General features: G+C 59.1%; 3 protein-coding genes across 3 annotated transcripts in view; 1 reads left to right on the plus strand and 2 right to left on the minus strand.

Moving 5' to 3' along the window:
- LOC121852215 (delta(3,5)-Delta(2,4)-dienoyl-CoA isomerase, mitochondrial-like) overlaps positions 1-1,773 on the minus strand; it is a 1,856-nt gene extending 83 nt beyond the window's left edge. Inside the window, exons 1-3 of the mRNA XM_042346288.1 lie at positions 1,685-1,773; positions 1,322-1,446; positions 325-373 (exon numbers count right to left, since the gene is read on the minus strand). Coding sequence (XP_042202222.1) covers positions 325-373; positions 1,322-1,446; positions 1,685-1,769 — 259 coding nt within the window. The 5' untranslated portion in view covers positions 1,770-1,773. The remainder of the gene's footprint in view (positions 1-324; positions 374-1,321; positions 1,447-1,684) is intronic.
- A 2,421-nt stretch (positions 1,774-4,194) lies between these two features.
- Positions 4,195-6,481, plus strand: ech1 (enoyl CoA hydratase 1, peroxisomal; the record flags this gene model as incomplete). Its single annotated transcript, XM_042346296.1, is given in 5 exon segments — positions 4,195-4,259; positions 4,719-4,789; positions 5,226-5,297; positions 5,656-5,806; positions 6,345-6,481. Coding segments are annotated over 5 exon segments (464 nt in total), but the record flags the coding sequence as incomplete, so codon positions are not given.
- A 2,737-nt stretch (positions 6,482-9,218) lies between these two features.
- On the minus strand, positions 9,219-16,175 carry LOC103173242 (heterogeneous nuclear ribonucleoprotein U-like protein 1; the record flags this gene model as incomplete). Its single annotated transcript, XM_042346293.1, is given in 8 exon segments — positions 9,219-9,308; positions 9,961-10,073; positions 10,731-10,830; positions 11,536-11,675; positions 12,034-12,107; positions 12,671-12,806; positions 13,968-14,120; positions 16,133-16,175. Coding segments are annotated over 8 exon segments (849 nt in total), but the record flags the coding sequence as incomplete, so codon positions are not given.
- Positions 16,176-16,217: the final 42 nt, after the last annotated feature.

The following is a 16,217-nucleotide window of genomic DNA, read 5'->3' on the forward strand; positions in this document are numbered from 1 at the left end:
TCTCTCACGCACACATACAGTCTCACAAGGAGAGAGAGAGAGACACACACACACACACACAGATGCACATACACACACACACACACACACACGCGCCCACAGCCGAACACACACAGCCGGAAAGGAAACACCGACCGGATGGCTTGGGGCGGGTGTAAATCACAACGGCTGGCGGCGCTCCGGCCCGCCAGGTCACCGCCACCACCACCACAACAACAACAACGTGCATTTACGCAGCGCTCGCCTCACGCGGGATAGCGCCCCAGAGCGCCCGACGGCGGGTGGTGGGGGGGGGGAGGGAGGGAACCAATCTCGAGCACTCACCTCCTCCGACACACGCCCCGTGGACCGCGACGATGACCGGCTTCGGGCACTGCAACAACACGGGGGCGGAGAGGGCTTTTACACCCGGCAGCGAACGCAGCCTCGAGCCCTGCGGCCCGCGCGCAGCCCGCGCGCAGCCCGCGCGCAGCCCGCGCTCGCTGCGCGCCAACCAACCGGCTCCTGCCAGCTTCACTGGATTACGCGCGTCACGTCCAACCCCCGCGACTGTTCGTGGGGGAGGTCGCCGGGCGCGATCGGCTGCCGGGTTTCGCCCTCGCACCGCACAGTCACTACACTTTGCGGTGTGTCCCGCCAAGCGCTTCGAGACGTCTCGAAGACGTGGTCGGGCGCCGGGTCACACGCCGGGATTGTTGTCAACCGAGGGGCGCGTGCGTTGTGTGTGTGTGTGTGTGTGTGTGTGCGTGTGGGGAGTAACAAAAGTGATCTGACCCGCCCGGGAATCAAACCCGGATCCTCTGGCTTGCGAGGCGAGGGGTCTAACCGCTGAGCTACAGGGGCTGTGGGGTGCGAGGCGAGGGGTCTAACCCCTGAGCTACAGGGGCTGTGGGGTGGGGCGAGGGGTCTAACCCCTGAGCTACAGGGGCTGTGGGGTGCGAGGCGAGGGGTCTAACCCCTGAGCTACAGGGGCTGTGGGGTGGGGGCGAGGGGTCTAACCCCTGAGCTACAGGGGCTGTGGGGTGGGGGGCGAGGGGTCTAACCCCTGAGCTACAGGGGCTGTGGGGTGCGGTGCGAGGGGAGGGGTCTAACCCCTGAGCTACAGGGGCTGTGGGGTACGAGGGGAGGGGTCTAACCCCTGAGCTACAGGGGCTGTGGGGTACGAGGGGAGGGGTCTAACCCCTGAGCTACAGGGGCTGTGGGGTGGGGGGCGAGGGGTCCAACCCCTGAGCTACAGGGGCTGTGGGGGGCGAGGGGAGGGGTCTAACCCCTGAGCTGCAGGACTCGGGCGGTGTGGGGGTGACTGTGTGACGGTTCCCACCTTCTCCAGGACAGTGAAGGTCTCCTGGTAACTGGTGATCATGTGGCGCAGGTTCCAGGCGATTCTGGCCACATCGTCCCCCTCCGGCCGGAGCAGGTCACCGGCCATGTCCACCAGGTCAATCCCTGTGGGTGCGACGGCCTTCAGTCCCGCGCGCCAACGCACACGCACCCACACGCCAACGCACACGCATCCACACACGCAAACGCACGCACACACAGACGCGCGCACAAGACAGACGCACGCACACGCAGATACACCCACACGCAAACGCGCGCACACACACACGCAGACGCGCGCGCACAGGCGGACGCGCGCACACGCACGCGCACACACACCCCCGCGCGGACCCCGCGCCCTCACCTGCGGTGAACACCTTCCCGGCTCCGGACACCACGATCACTCTGCAGTCGGCGTCTCGGGCCACTTGATTGAAGCACTCCACCATCTCCCTGTGGGGATCGGCCGCACAACGCACAGTCACTACGCCCCGCAGCGCGTTCCCGCGCAGCGCTCCGAGACGCCCGGGCGGCCCGCGCTGAGCCACCGGCCGGGATTGTCGTTTTCCGCGGGTCACGAACCGTAACAACGCACCGAGCGCCGAACGGTACGGCCACGACGACGACAACGCCGACAACTTGCCCTTATGCCGCCTTCCCTCCACGGCTCACAGCGCTCAGCAAAGGCGGGGCCCGACTCCGAGCTGCGGTGGGGGGGGGGGCAAGGCAGGAGGGAGAGGGGGGCAAGGCGGGAGGAGAGGGGGGGCAAGGCGGGAGGGAGAGAGGGCAAGGAGAGAGGGAGAGAGGGGGGTCAAGGCGGGAGGGAGGAGAGGGGGGCAAGGCGGGAGGGAGAGGGGGGCAAGAGAGGAGGGAGAGGGAGGGGCAAGGCGGGAGGGAGAGGGGGCAAGGAGGAGGGAGGGGGGGGGGCAAGGCGGGAGGGAGAGGGGGGCAAGGAGGGAGGGAGAGGGAGGGGCAAGGCGGGAGGGAGAGGGGGGCAAGGCGGGAGGGAGAGAGAGGGGGGCAAGGAGGGAGGGAGAGAGAGGGGGGCAAGGAGGGAAGGAGGAGAGAGGGGGGCAAGGAGGGAGGGAGAGAGAGGGGGGCAAGGAGGGAGGGAGAGAGAGGGTCAAGGCGGGAGGGAGAGAGGGGGTCAAGGCGGGAGGGAGAGGGGGGGGGAAGGCGGGAGGGAGGGAGAGGGGGCAAGGAGGGAGGGAGAGAGAGGGGGCAAGGAGGGAGGGAGAGAGAGGGGGCAAGGAGGGAGGGAGAGAGAGGGGGGGCAAGGCGGAGGGAGAGAGGGGGGCAAGGAGAGGAGGGAGAGAGAGGGGGGAAGGAGAGAGGGAGAGAGAGGGGGGGCAAGAGGGGTGAGGGGGGGGCAAGACGGAGGGAGAGAGAGGGGGGGCAAGGCGGGAGGGAGGGCTGTGTGTGTGTGTGTGTGTGTCTCTCTCCTTGTGAGACTGTGTGTGTGTGAGAGAGAGAGACCGTGTGTGTGTAACTGTGTGTATGTGTGTGTCTGTGTGTGTGTGTGACAGTGTGTGTGTGTGTGACTGTGTGTGTGTCTGTCTGTATGTATGTATGTGTGTGAGACTGTGTGTGTGTGAGACTGTGTGTGTGTGTGTGAGAGAGACCGTGTGTGTGTCTCTATGTATGTGTGTGTGTGTGTGGTGTGTGTGTGTGTGTGGTGTGTGTCTGTATGTATGTCTGTGTGTGTGTCTGTATGTATGTATGTGTGTGTGTGTGACTGTGTGTGTGTGTGGTGTGTGTGTGTGTGTGTGGTGTGTGTGTGTGTGTGTGTATGTGTGTCTGTATGTGTGTGTGTGTGTGTGGTGTGTGTGTGTGTATGTGTGTGTGGTGTGTGTCTGTGTGTATGTGTGTGTGTGTGTGGTGTGTGTATGTGTGTGTGTCTGGTGTGTGTGTGTGTGTGTGTCTGTATGTGTGTGTGTGTGTGTGTGTGTGTGTCTGTGTGTGTGTGTGTGTGTGTGTGTGTGTGGTGTCTGTGGTGTCTGTGTGTGTCTGTATGTGTGTGTGTGTGTGTGTGTGTGTATGTGTGTGTGTGTGGTGTGCGCGTGTGTGTGTCTGTATGTGTGTGTGTGTATGTGTGTGTGTGTGTGTGTGTGTGTGTGTGGTGTGTGTGTGTGTGTGTGTGTGTGTGGTGTGTGTGTGTGTGTGTATGTGTGTGTGTGTGTGTGTGTCAGTCTGACTCGGCCGCTCACACACTTGACCTCTGAGTCAGAAGGTTTGTGGCCTCCAAATGCGACGTCGGGGACTTTGAGCTCATAGTCCGGACAACGTGTTTTGTGGGTGAAACGTGGCAGTGAAGTGCCACAAACAGCAAAGCAGCACAGCCCCCACAGCTCAGGGGGTTAGACCCCTCCCCTCACACCCCACAGCCCCTGCAGCTCAGGGGTTAGACCCCTCGCCCCCCCCCCACAGCCCCTGTAGCTCAGGGGTTAGACCCCTCGCCCCCCACCCCACAGCCCCTGTAGCTCAGGGGTTAGACCCCTCGCCTCGCACCCCACAGCCCCTGTAGCTCAGGGGTTAGACCCCTCGCCTCGCAAGCGAGAGGACCCGGGTTCGATTCACGGGCGGGTCAGGTCAGGGGGGAACTTTGGGCAAGTTTCCTTACTCCCCCCACACACCCACACACCCCACACGCACACACACCCACACACAGACACACACACACACGCCTGATAATAATCCCTCAAGAAAAAGAAACGCAGTCACCAGACTACGCAGTGTATCCCGCGAAGGGCTTTGAGACGCCTCGAGGACGTGACCAGGCGCTGCATCGAATGCGAAGATGATTTATTATTATTATTAATATTATTATTAATATCAGTACCATTAAGTGCCTGAATTTTCCGTGCGGTTCTGCAGGGATAGACATGATCACCGCCTGTGACATCCGCTTGTGCTCGCAGGACGCGTGGTTCCAGGTCAAGGTCAGTCGGCGTTCCCTTCCGGGCGACGTCTTCCTCGAGGCCATCGCTGTCCCAGGCTCTGCTCCTCACCTCCCGGCGTCTCTCCGCACCATCGCCCCGGCCCTCGCCGGCCTCCACTGGCTCCCCGTCACCGAGCGGATCGATCTCGAGACCCTCTCGGTGGTCCACAAAGCCCTCCGTCCCCCGGCACCTCCCTCCCTACCTCCCTCGCCGCTCACACGCTCCCTCTCTATCCCTCTCTCCCCCCCTCGCCCCCTTCCTGCCCCATCTTCAGGTCCCGCCTGAAGACCTTCCTCTTCGGCCGGCACCTACGGTCACCTTCTCCCTCTCCCCCATCCCCCCCGTCTCGGCCCCGCGATCCGCAACAGTCAAGTGCTCTTGGTGGTGGGGTGGGGGGGGGTGAGATCCTGGAGGGCGAAAAGGGGTCATTAACGTTCCCCCCCGTTCCTCACCTACCAGGAAGTGGACGTCGGTCTGGCAGCTGATGTGGGGACTTTGCAACGTTTGCCGAAAGTCTTGGGAAACGCCAGGTAAGTTCCGGGTAACGCTCCCGGGTAACCTCCCCCCCCCCCCGGCCACCCCCCGCCCTCATCCCCCCCAAACGTCAAGGACTCTGAGCTCACAGCCCGGAGACGCAAGTCCTTCGGAAGAGACGTTAAACCTGACTGACTCGCTCCCCCCCCCCCCCCACCGTCTGTGCCCCGTTCAGGCGGACTTGAAAGATCTCGGGGGGCTGTCGGGGGGGGCGAGGGGAGGGGGTGAAGAAGAGGGGGTGATCGAAAGCACGGTCGGAGAGGGAGGGTCTTGGGCTCACACAGCGGGTTTCACTGGGGGTGTCTTGCAGGGATTATTATTATTATTATTATTATTATTTTCTCGTTTGCTGAGCAAACCCCCAGAGGGGCTAACATGGCTCTCTGTCTCCCCCCCCACCCCCGTCCGTCCGTGCCCCCCTGTTCTCCGTAGCCTGGTGTGTGAGCTGGCTTACACAGCGAGGAAGATGATGTCAGACGAGGCTTTGAGCTGCGGGTTGGTGAGGTAAAGGGGTCTCAACAACAAGCCGGGGGGGGGGAGGGGGAGGTGGGGGGGTGGGAGGGTGAGCGAAGGCGCTGTCGGTCGAAGAGGAGGTTCTTGAGATGGGCCTTGAAGGAGGCGAGGGAGGGGGGTGGTGGGGGGTGGTGGTGGGGAGCGAGACCGGGCGACTTTGGGGTGGAGTTCCAGAGGGTGGGATTGGGGAGGTGGGGGGTTCAATGGAATCCTACAGCGAAGTGCGGGATAAGGGGAGGAGTAGGAGAGACGATTGCTGGAGTGTTTGACTATCTCCCCTCTCCGTGCCGCCATCCCGACCCACCCCCCCCCCCCCACCCCACCCCTCCCCCTCGTTCCTTGTCCACAGCCGGATTTTCCAGGACAAGGAGTCACTCCTGGACGGAGCCTTCGAAATGGCCTCCGAAATTGCCAGTAAGAGTCCGGTGGCCGTGCAGGGAACGAAACACAACCTGATCTACTCCAGGGATCACTCGGTGAGGGAAGGTCTGGACTACATGGTGAGTGGGGCTCAGGAGGCAGGGAGACAACAACAACAACAACAACAACCACTTGCACAGGTGCCCCCACCCGTAGGGTAGGGTCTCGGAGCCTAGGGGAAGGAAGGAGGGGGGGGGGGGGGTGACCGTAGGCACACGGTGGAAGAGGAGGGTCTTCAGGCGCGACCTGAAGATGGGAAGGAAGGAGAGGGAGGGATAGAGGGAGGGAGAGAGTGACAGAGTTTCCAGGAGTAGAGGCCACTGATAGTTAGTGGGGTGGGGGGGGGCGCTGGAAGGGGAGGAGAGAGTGTCTCAAAACCACTGTGTTACAATGGGGGGTGGGGGGGATTGGCCTGAGTCGGGGGGAGTCGGGGGGGCTCGGCTGACCCGGGCCATTGACTTCCTATTTCCTGCTCCAGACCCACCCATTGACCATCGCTTCCAGTTTCTTGACCGAGACTCCCGTTGACTTCCTGTTTCCCGACCCCCCACCCCCTACCCCGACCCGACCGACCCCGACCCCCCCTTTGACGTTCTGTTTCCCCCCCCCCCCCCCCAGGCCACCTGGAACATGGCGATGTTGCAGACGGAGGACGTGGTGAAATCGGCTCAGGCGTCCATGGAGAAGAAGCTCCCCAAAGACGTGCCTTTTTCCAAACTGTGACGGCTCAGCTCCCAACCCTTCACCCTCTCCCCCCCCCCACCCCCACTTCCCCCCACAACCCCCCCCCCCACCCCCCAACAGCGCCATCCGATCCACATTGATTATGATCGACATCTCATCTTGCCACAGATACAGGTTCTGCCATCTACGAGGTGGTTCCGTTCAATGTAACTGTTCATTCCCCCCCACCACCCCCCACCACCCACGCACCCCCACCCCCACCCGTGTGTGTGTGTCTGGGGAGTAAGGGAGCTTTCACCTTGACCGGTCCCTCCTGGGGATCGAACCTGGGTCCTCGAGCGCTCTAACCAACCGATGCGCTACCAGATTGGGGCGGGGGTGGCGGAGGAGGGGGTAAGGGAATAATTGGGTGGGATGAAGGGGATGACAGGGGTTCTCTTCGGTCACCCTCCTACCCCCGCCCTCCGCCCCCCCCCGCCCCCCCGATCCCAACCCCCAGCTCGGGTCCACACCCCCCAGACCGTCCAGCAAACGTGGGACGTCACCGTGTAAAGGTCACGTTGTTGTTGGCTCGAGCGCTGTCGATGACCACCCGTCGGATGAGACCTTAAACCCAGCCTCACCCCCCACCCCCCCCCCCCACCCCACACCCCCCTCCTCCCCCACCAGTCCCTGACCCTCCCCCCCCCCCCCCCCCCCGTCCCCACACCACGGGACCCTCCAGTGCCTTTTTGAACCCATTGATCCACTCGGTAAAGTTTGTTCCCCTTTGCGATGTACCGCGGCTCCCAAGACACGCGTGTTTACTGACGCACACGCACAGGCTCGATCGGTCACACGTGCGGACGGACAGACAGACAGACAGAGAGAGAGAGAGAGAGAGAGATTGATCCCTAATGGTCGCAATATCGGCGATCGATCGCTTTGTCGTGTCGTTGAGGCGTCTCACAGCGCTTCGCGGGACAGACCGTAAAGTGACTGTGTCTTTGGTGGGCGACCGCGACGCACGGCGACGTCCCCGCGCAAACAGCCGCGGAGGGAGCGAGCGGTTTGTCCGTGTGGGGGTGGGGTGGGGTGGGGGGGGTTGTCAGAGCGGAAAAGATTCTCTTCCGAGGGAGATCTTTAACAGAGATCTTTAACGCCGGAGCGTAACAGCTGTTTAGTAGGAATAACCGGAATAATAAATAATCGTTTCTAAAATGGGGGTTTAACCCCCAGCGTTCGCAGCGAGTAGGCGAAGTGACTGTGCCGAGGCTTTCCCTGGCTGGCCCCCCGAATTCACGCCGCCAGGAGGGACGTGCGCCACGTTATCGCCAATAAAGATCATTTTTATGCCCAGGACTCGGCTTCCGGTTTCCTTCGACCCCCTCCGAAGCCCCCGCCCCGCGCGGGGTGGCGCCGCGGTTGACAACGACAACGACACAGCGTCTCATCGGGTCGTCGAGACGTCTCAAAGCGCTTCTCGGCCTTCGCCGGGAGACGAAGTGACTGTGTGTGTGTGTGTGTGTGTGTGTGTGTGTGGGCAGACGCGGCGTTTCCCCACAAACGGCCCTCGTTGGTCAGGACGGAGACAGAGACACCGGCATCCGATACAGCGCCTTATCGCGCCTTCGAGGCGTCCCGAAGCGCTTCGCGGGACACGCTGTCAGGCGTAGTGACTGTGCTTTGCGGGCGCCATCTCCCGCGCCCGCTCGGACGGGCGAGGGCCGGGGAGCTCGGTTCAGCGGGTGATTCACACCAAACGGAGCGCGTGACGATCGTGATCAGAAATTCCATTGTGTGATCAATAATTTTATTGATCACCGATTGGGAATCGACTCGACTCGGGATCGCCACCTGTCGGTCGCGTTGAGCCGTTGCACCGCCTCTGTCCTGACCTGTCGATCTCTTCCCCCCTCGGCCACGCCCACTGATTGACACCCGCTCGGACCAATCACGAGCGGAGGCCGCGAACCGGATTGGAGGAGAAGCAGTGACGCCCCGCCTCCACTTTTCCAACGCCAATGAAACGGTGCCCGCGATTGGACGGAGCGGGCGGGAGGGGGCGGGGAGAGCCGTGAGGAGCCACCAATGGGAGAAGCCGGCACGGACGACCGGCGGCTGGACGAAGCGAGGCCGGGCGGGAGGCAGCGCCCGATTGGTCAACGGAGGGGGGGGTGGGGGCGGGGCGGGACCGACCAATCGGAGGCGCCGAGACGAAGCGGGGGTTCGGGCCGGGCGGCGGCGGTTGGGAAAGGGCGGGAAGGGGAAGCGCGCGCGCGCGAGTGAGAGAGAGAGAGAGAGAGGAGATGAGGGGACGACGACGACGACGGCGACGACGCGGCGGCCATTTTGAAGCGAGCGGAGGAGGGAGGAAGCCTTCGGGGGGAGGCCGCGGAGCCGTTTGAACGGGCGGCGGAGGGGGCGGCGGAGGCGGCGGGGGGTGTGTGTGTGTGTGTGTGCGCGCGTGAGGAGGAGACCGAGAGAGAGAGAGAGAAAGAGAGAGAGAAAAAAAAGAGGGGGTTTCTGAGGAGAAAAAGAGTCGAGAGAGAGAGAGAGAGAGAGAGGGCGGGAAAGGCCGACCCGGCGCCGCTCGGTCCTGTCAGTCGGTCGGTCGGTCGGTGGGTCACACACACACCCGTCTTGAACACACCCGGGGTTCGGGGCCATGAGTTCGCCGCCGGACGTGCGGCGGCTGAAGGTGAACGAGCTGAAGGAGGAGCTGCAGCGCCGGGGCCTCGACACCAAGGGCCTGAAGGCCGACCTGCAGGAGCGGCTGCGGGCAGCGCTGGAGGCCGAGCAGCGGGAGGGCGCCGGAGAGGGAAGGAGCAGCACGCTCCTCTTGGTCCTGAAGGCGACCCCCAGCCACTTGCCGTTCTTCGAGAAAGACATTTCCACCTCCTCGCCCGCCTCGAAGTCCTGCAGAAATCAAGCGTGCGTTCACTCCCGGCTGCCCAGTCATCTCCAACTGGTTAAGTTTCTTCAAACAGATAATAATAGCAATCCTCGCATTTGACCCGGCGCCCGACTGCGTCGCTGAGACGCCTCAAAGCGCTCCACAGGATATGCTGTGAGGTGAACTGACTGGATATTTTGCGGGCGAAACGCGGCAGCCAATTGCGCACGGCGGCGTCCCACGCACAGCTGTGGATCGAGCGACCAAATTATTATTTTTTTTTAATTAAAAAGGGATTATCATCCCCGGAAGAGCGATCTTCCGACCGACTAACAGAGGCGTGTGGAGTAAGGACGTTTCGCCCCGGCGGCACTCGAACCTGGGTCCGCTCGCTTGCGAGGCGAGTGTGACAACCGCTGAGCTACACGACTCCACCAAGTGAGCCAGGCTGACAATCGCGGGCATGAGGAAAGAGCGGGGGGAGGGGGGGTAAGGGTCTGTGAAGTACTCTGATCCGTGGGTAGATGACTTGGAGCAGAGAACCGACGGGTTGGGAGTAAAATAATCCCCGTTACTGGGAAGAGTGGAAGCCAAATGCACGTGATTTGTGTTCGATGCTTACGTGGCTTCACGAGGCGCTAAATTTTTTTATTTTTTTTACTCGTCGACACTTACGATGTAGCATCCGAGGATGTCGTTCTCAGCAAACCGCTCTCCGTAATTTTCAAACCTGCAGTTGGTTGACTTCTTGGCTGTTCCTCCGTAACCAAACGAGAACTCCTCTTCCCCTGGAGATGCACAGAGCCATTTTGCTGTGAGATCATTCTTATAATAACAACAATAATAACCTTCGCCTTTAGATACAGCGCATTATCACGGGTTCGAGACGTCCCGGTGCGCGTCACAGGATACACTGCAAAGTGAATTGACTGGATATTTTGTGGACGAAACGCGACAGCAGCGTCTCACAAACAGTCGGGGATGGAGCGACCGAATTATTATCATTATTATTATTTTTGGGAGGAGTTATTACCCTCAGGGATCCACCAATCGACTAACAACCGGGTTCCTACTTACTGCAAAGCTAAACAGAGGCGTGTGTGCAGTATGTGATTTGAACCCACGTCCTCTCGCTTGCGAGGAGAGTGATCTAACTATTGAGCTACAGGACTCCGCAGTCCTGTCCTGAACTTCTGTATCTGATTCAGTGTCATGACCATGTCGTCGAGGCGTTTAAAGCACCCGACAGGATATACCGTCAAGTGGGGGCAATTGTATTTTGGGGGCAAAATCTGCGGACAAAATCTCTGCAACACTGTTAGAAACAACCTATGAATCTCTCACGGCCACGTGGTCTCTCTATCGGCCGGCGCTAGAATCGATTTGACCAACGACCGGATGAACGCCGACTGGAGTCAGGGCGCGGGGTAACCAAATGCTCTTACCTAACTGAGTGTTACAGGAGTCGAGCGACCAGCCGACACGGACCACATGCGGGTCGGGTTCCGTTACCGGGAGGTGTTTGACGGCCATCTCTTCGTTAATCTGCGCGGAACAAAGTCAAAGTGCGGTGAACTGACAAATCAGCGCTCCGAAGGAAAAGGGCTCAGGGACGAGTTATCAGGAGGGGCGAGTTACTAGGAGGGGCGAGTTAGACGCCTGTGTAAATAGGCAAACCATACGCGGCCAGGATATCGACAGCGTGGCTTCTTAAGTGGATGTGACAAGTTAAGCCGGGACCATAGAATCAATTAGTACAGCATAGAAGGAGGCCATTCGGCCCATCGTGCCTGTGCTGGCTCTTTGGAGAAGCTGTCCACTCAGGCCCACTACCCCGCTCTTTCCACGCACCCTCGCACATTTCTAGTCTTCAAACATCTATCTAATTCCCTTCTGCAAGTGGCTATTGAATCTGCTTCCACCACCCGTTCAGGCAGCGCATTCCAGACCGGGTAATCTCCAGAGGAGTTGAGCGTGGTTCCTTCCTCCCAAGACGAGCAACTATTAGCTGAGGTTCGTAACGGGAGAGAGGGGGGGAAAAAAAATCCAACGGCAAACCCATCCACAGATAATAGAACCACGACAGTACGAACGTTAAGTCACCGTTAACATTTACCATAAGCACACGGGCTTCGGAAAGAGACAAAACATCCGTTAAGTTAAAGAAACGCGCCATAAAGCAGCCCTCAGTAGAAGCAGATGCGTTTGGGACGAAGCGAGGGGAGGGAAGAGGAAATTAAAATGAAGTACCTTAACTTCGAAGCAAACTTTTCCCTTGTTGACCCCGTACGTTGTCCGTGCTCCTGACCACAGATAAGCAAACCCTTCAATGGTCAAGGGGTAGCCACTGAAACGGTCTCGAGCCACCTTAAAGTGCAGGTCGCAGTTATCTAGGACGGAAAGCAGGAAATTATTTAAGAGTCATTCAACCATTCCCGTTCTCTGGAACTCCATCCCAGATTCCCTCCCGTATCTGGAGGACACTGGGAGGAACGACCTTTTCTTGCTAACAGCGTTGCGGGTCGTTAAGTGAATTGCCTTCCGCCAGCACGGCGACATCCTCTAGTACCTCGCTAGAGTGTCGGCCTGGACTCTGAGCTCAAGGTGTTTGAGCCCACAACCTTCCGGCGTAGAGGCGAGAGCATTAGCAGCTGAGCCGGGCTGACCCCTAAATTGGTGACACGCTAAATTAAAGCAGCTCGGATTAGAGCGAGGAGTTGACGATGATCGTCTGTCCGCTTAACTTACAAGTGTCAATAGCCACAGTCGTCTCATCGAAGTCCTCTTCGTCATCCTCCGCCGGTGGCTGGGGAGACTTCGCTCTACCGGAAAAGAACAAGCAATTGTCAGGTACAATTCTTCTGCCTCTACCCTGCGGTTACAATGGCAGTAACACCAATTGAGAGAGCCAATTAATAATAATCCTTATCTTCCATATGTCACGTGGTTCCAAGGGTTGCTCGCTGAGACCTCACCCAAGTGGCCGCTGTTTGGTGTGTGAGCCCTGGCGGTGAGCCGTGACAACTGTACAGGGGTAAGGGTCAGTCCTGTAGCTCAGTGGTTAGAGCACTCGCTTTACAAGCGAGAGACCTGAGTTCAATTCCAGGCAGAGGGCGAAACCTCGGGCAAGTTTCCTTACTCCACACAGAGCCTAATAATAATCCCTCCAAAACCAAAAACAATAATAAATTGGTCATTTTCAATCTACGACTGTTTGTGGGACATTGCTGTGTGCAATTGGCTGCCGCGTTCGCCCACAAATATACAGTCAATTCACTTTACAGTATATTCTGTGAAGCGCTTTGGGACGTCCTCCCGACGTGAAAAGCGCTATATCAAATGCAAGGATTATTATTATTATTATCACAGGCGACTGATTACTCACCGGCCATAACTGCGGTCTTCTCTGTACTCGTAGTATCCGTGTCCCTGCTCACTAAACGGCCTCTTCCTGCTTGGCTGCGTCTCTTTGATCTCCGCCTCACTCAGGGGCTCTTCCTTTACCTCCGCCTTTTGCCGTTCTGCACAAGAAGCGTTAAGCGGCTGTGACGACGGCAACAAGACAGTCTGAAGTAGATTTGCCGCTCTGCGCGCCACGTAAAAGCTGCTCACAGTTCATTCGTCTTTCCTACTCGTTAAAAGACCCCAATTTCAGAGCTTGCCGAGGCTAATTGCAAGTGAATTTGATTTGGTTAACTGGACGACACATCTCGAAACAATCGATGACTGCCCTTGTGAAGAACATGGGCAAGATTAAACCGGGTACAAAATTAGCAGGTACGATTAGAACGGTCTATCTTTATATCCCACAAGACCAGGTGCCTTATTCGTTGACCAGAATAGGTGAGGTGGACGCCAACTGGACAACATTAAACAGGTTAAGGAATAATAATATAATGTAATAACAATCCTTGCACTTGACATAGCGTCTTAATCACGTCTTCAAGACATCTCAAACAAGATTTCGACTTGCGAAGCTGTGGTTCACTGAAAAACGGGACCGGAAAAGTGGGCATAGAGACCGGGAATGCGCTCCACTGTGGGAAGAGAGAGAGAAAAAAATGTCTCTTGTCCAATTTTTCATTAAAATCCCAGATGGTTAACAGCTCGTTGCACGTTGCGCGGCATATCGTGGGATCGGGCAAGGTTAGTACGCACTTTCCCTCTCACTTTCCGCACCAATTAATTCCTTCAGTCCCAAACCAGCTCAACGAATATCGGATTCCAGTCAACTGCGAACATCAGCAGCGAGGCAGCAGTATGCGAAAGGCAGCGGCTGCCTTGGGAAGAAAGTCTTCAGAAGGACTCGCGAAGGTGCACCTCTCTAACCGCCCTTTCCGAAACAGCTACAGCGACAACTTGCACTGCATGTCGTGCCTGACGTGCGAGGTCGCGACTCAAGAGCGCTCAACGGCGACGGAGCTTGACGCTGATCCGAGGAAAGAGCGGAAGCGCCCGCAATAATTATCATCATTATATTATTATTATCATCACGGGCTTGGTCGATGGAGGATGGTCTTCGGGTGCGAGCAGAAGACGTACAAGGCAGAGGGGGGGGGGACCGAGGTCGCGAGCTCCAGAGCTCAGTGTGAGAATACAGCTTTTGGAGGGCATAATGTTATTAATGGCCACCAAGACCATTCCATTGGATCGGCCAAGAAACTACAGTATCAGGAACTTACCCGAACCCTGCTGTTCGGCTGTCTGCTTAGCGAATGGCCTCTCAAAGCTCTCCTTCACGTCGTCTGGCTCAGGCGCCGCAAAATCGCCACCTTCCTGGTCGAACAGGTTCGCGTCCGCACTAAAATCCTCTTCGCCGTCAGCAGCCTCAATCCCTGTAAATTTTTTTTTTTTTTTTGGGGGGGGGAAAAAAAAACCCACGTCAGTCTCCCCAAAGCGAGCGAAATCCTCACCCGCCGTCGCGTTCCGACGCCGATCGCGGTTGGTAACGGCGCCCTTCGCCGCCGGGAGGACGTTTCAAAGCGCTTCGCGGCCTTTACTGCGAAGTGCCGCCACTATTTTTTTGTGGCCACGTTACCTTCTAAGTGATAATCTCGCGGGAGCAGTCTCACACTTACGGTAATCGTCGTCCTTGCATTTGACGTAGTGCCTGATCGAGCCTTCGGAGAGGTCTCGAGTCGCTTCACGGCAAAGTGAATGGACTGATTATTTCGTGGGGGGGGAAACGCAGCAGCCAATGGCGCACAGCGGTGTGTGTCCCCCCCCCCCCAACGTAGCCCGTGGATTGAGTGACCAAATTATTAGTAGAGATACACCAATGCTTAGCCACAGACGTTGCACTGTACGTTCCGTCGCTTCGTGAACCCGATTTGCACCGTCGCGGTTATGAACAGAGGAACCGAAAGCAGTGGTACAGTCTGAATCACCGGTGTCGCAGAACCGGTACACGCACACACACACACGCACACATACACACACACGCACACACACGCGCGCGCGCCTCGAGGAAGCAAACCTCGGCACACGCCCAACCGGACGGGGAAGGGTCTGTCTGGCGGGGACGCGGAACGCCGGCGCTCCGCACGGACACGGGAGCATCCGACGCACAACAGCCGTTACAGCACAACGAACCCCGCGAAGCGCTTCGGGACGTCTCGAGGACGCGATAAGGCGCTGTATCGAAACACGGGGATTATTATTTTCCTTGAGGGGGAAGGGGGCCGGGGGTGTGGGGGGGGCGTGGGTGGGGGGTGTGTGGGGGGGAGACGTCAAAACAGTTTGACGAGACAAACAGAGTATTAGCATTGAATTATTTTAAGCAGATTGGATCAAGTGCATAATACAGCCACAGTAACTCTAACTGTTTCAACAACAACAACAACGACGACGACTCGCATTTACACCGCATCACTCGCGCGGAGGGTTTTACAGTCGCGGAGTCCGACCCCCCACCACCCCCCACGCCCCGAGCCGGGTGGGGTGGGGGGGGGGGGGGGAGGCGGAGGGTTCAGTTGACCGCAGGCGCCATCGGAAAGGAAGGTCTCCTTTTTGGTGTCAACTGGAATATTAATATTAGAGTAGTAAAACACTCGATGTAAACAGAATCAGTGTCGTTGCTAATATCGGAGCCTTAACCCGACACGGAAAGGGGAAGGGGGGGAGCGGTGGTGGGGGGAGCGGTGGGGGGGGACGGAGGGAGACCTCGAGGCCCCGGTGGTGCCTGTGTTGGGTTATTTATTATTGATATATATATATATACACATAGAAATGTGTGTGTATTACACATATACATAGAATTGCAGCCGCATTCGATCCGGTGCCCTCTCGGAGTCGGCCTCCGCCACCGCGAAGCGCTCCGCGGCGCCGCCCCCCCCCCGCGAGGCAGGTGTGAGTTGTCGCCGCCGCAGCGACGCCGCGACAACGACAACGCCGCCGCTGACGACGACGACTCGGGGACCCGCGTGGGGCGGCGCCACGGGGAGCGTTGGCCTCGCGGGAGGGGTGCGCACCGCCGCGGCCGCGGCTCTCCGGGGGTGGGGGTGGGGGGGGGGGTGGGGGGGCGAAGGCGGCCGCCAATCCGGGCGGAGCGGCGTCTCTCAACAACGCCGACGACGACAACGCCGACGACGCGTAACGACGACGACGACAACGACCACCACCACCGCCGCCGACGCCGACCCTCGCACTCGACGCGACGCCCGATCACGTCTCCCGGGCGCCTCGCGCTGCGGGCGGAGTGTAGTGACTGTGCGATCGGGGCCGAGGGGAGGGGTGGGGGGGGGGGACGGGACTGGGTCAAAGGGCGCCGAGTGTAGTGACTGTGTACTGTGCGTGTGGAGTGGCGGTGGATTGGGAGAGCAGTTACCACTGCGGTCCTGTCACTCACCTTCCTCTTCTTTCCCCTCACCATCCTCCTCCTCTTCCTCCTCCTCCTCCGGCGGCGGCGGCGGCGGCTGCGGCCCCTCTCCCTC

Source organism: Callorhinchus milii, unplaced genomic scaffold, assembly GCF_018977255.1.
Source record: "Callorhinchus milii isolate IMCB2004 unplaced genomic scaffold, IMCB_Cmil_1.0 Scaffold577, whole genome shotgun sequence".
NCBI lineage: Eukaryota > Metazoa > Chordata > Chondrichthyes > Chimaeriformes > Callorhinchidae > Callorhinchus > Callorhinchus milii.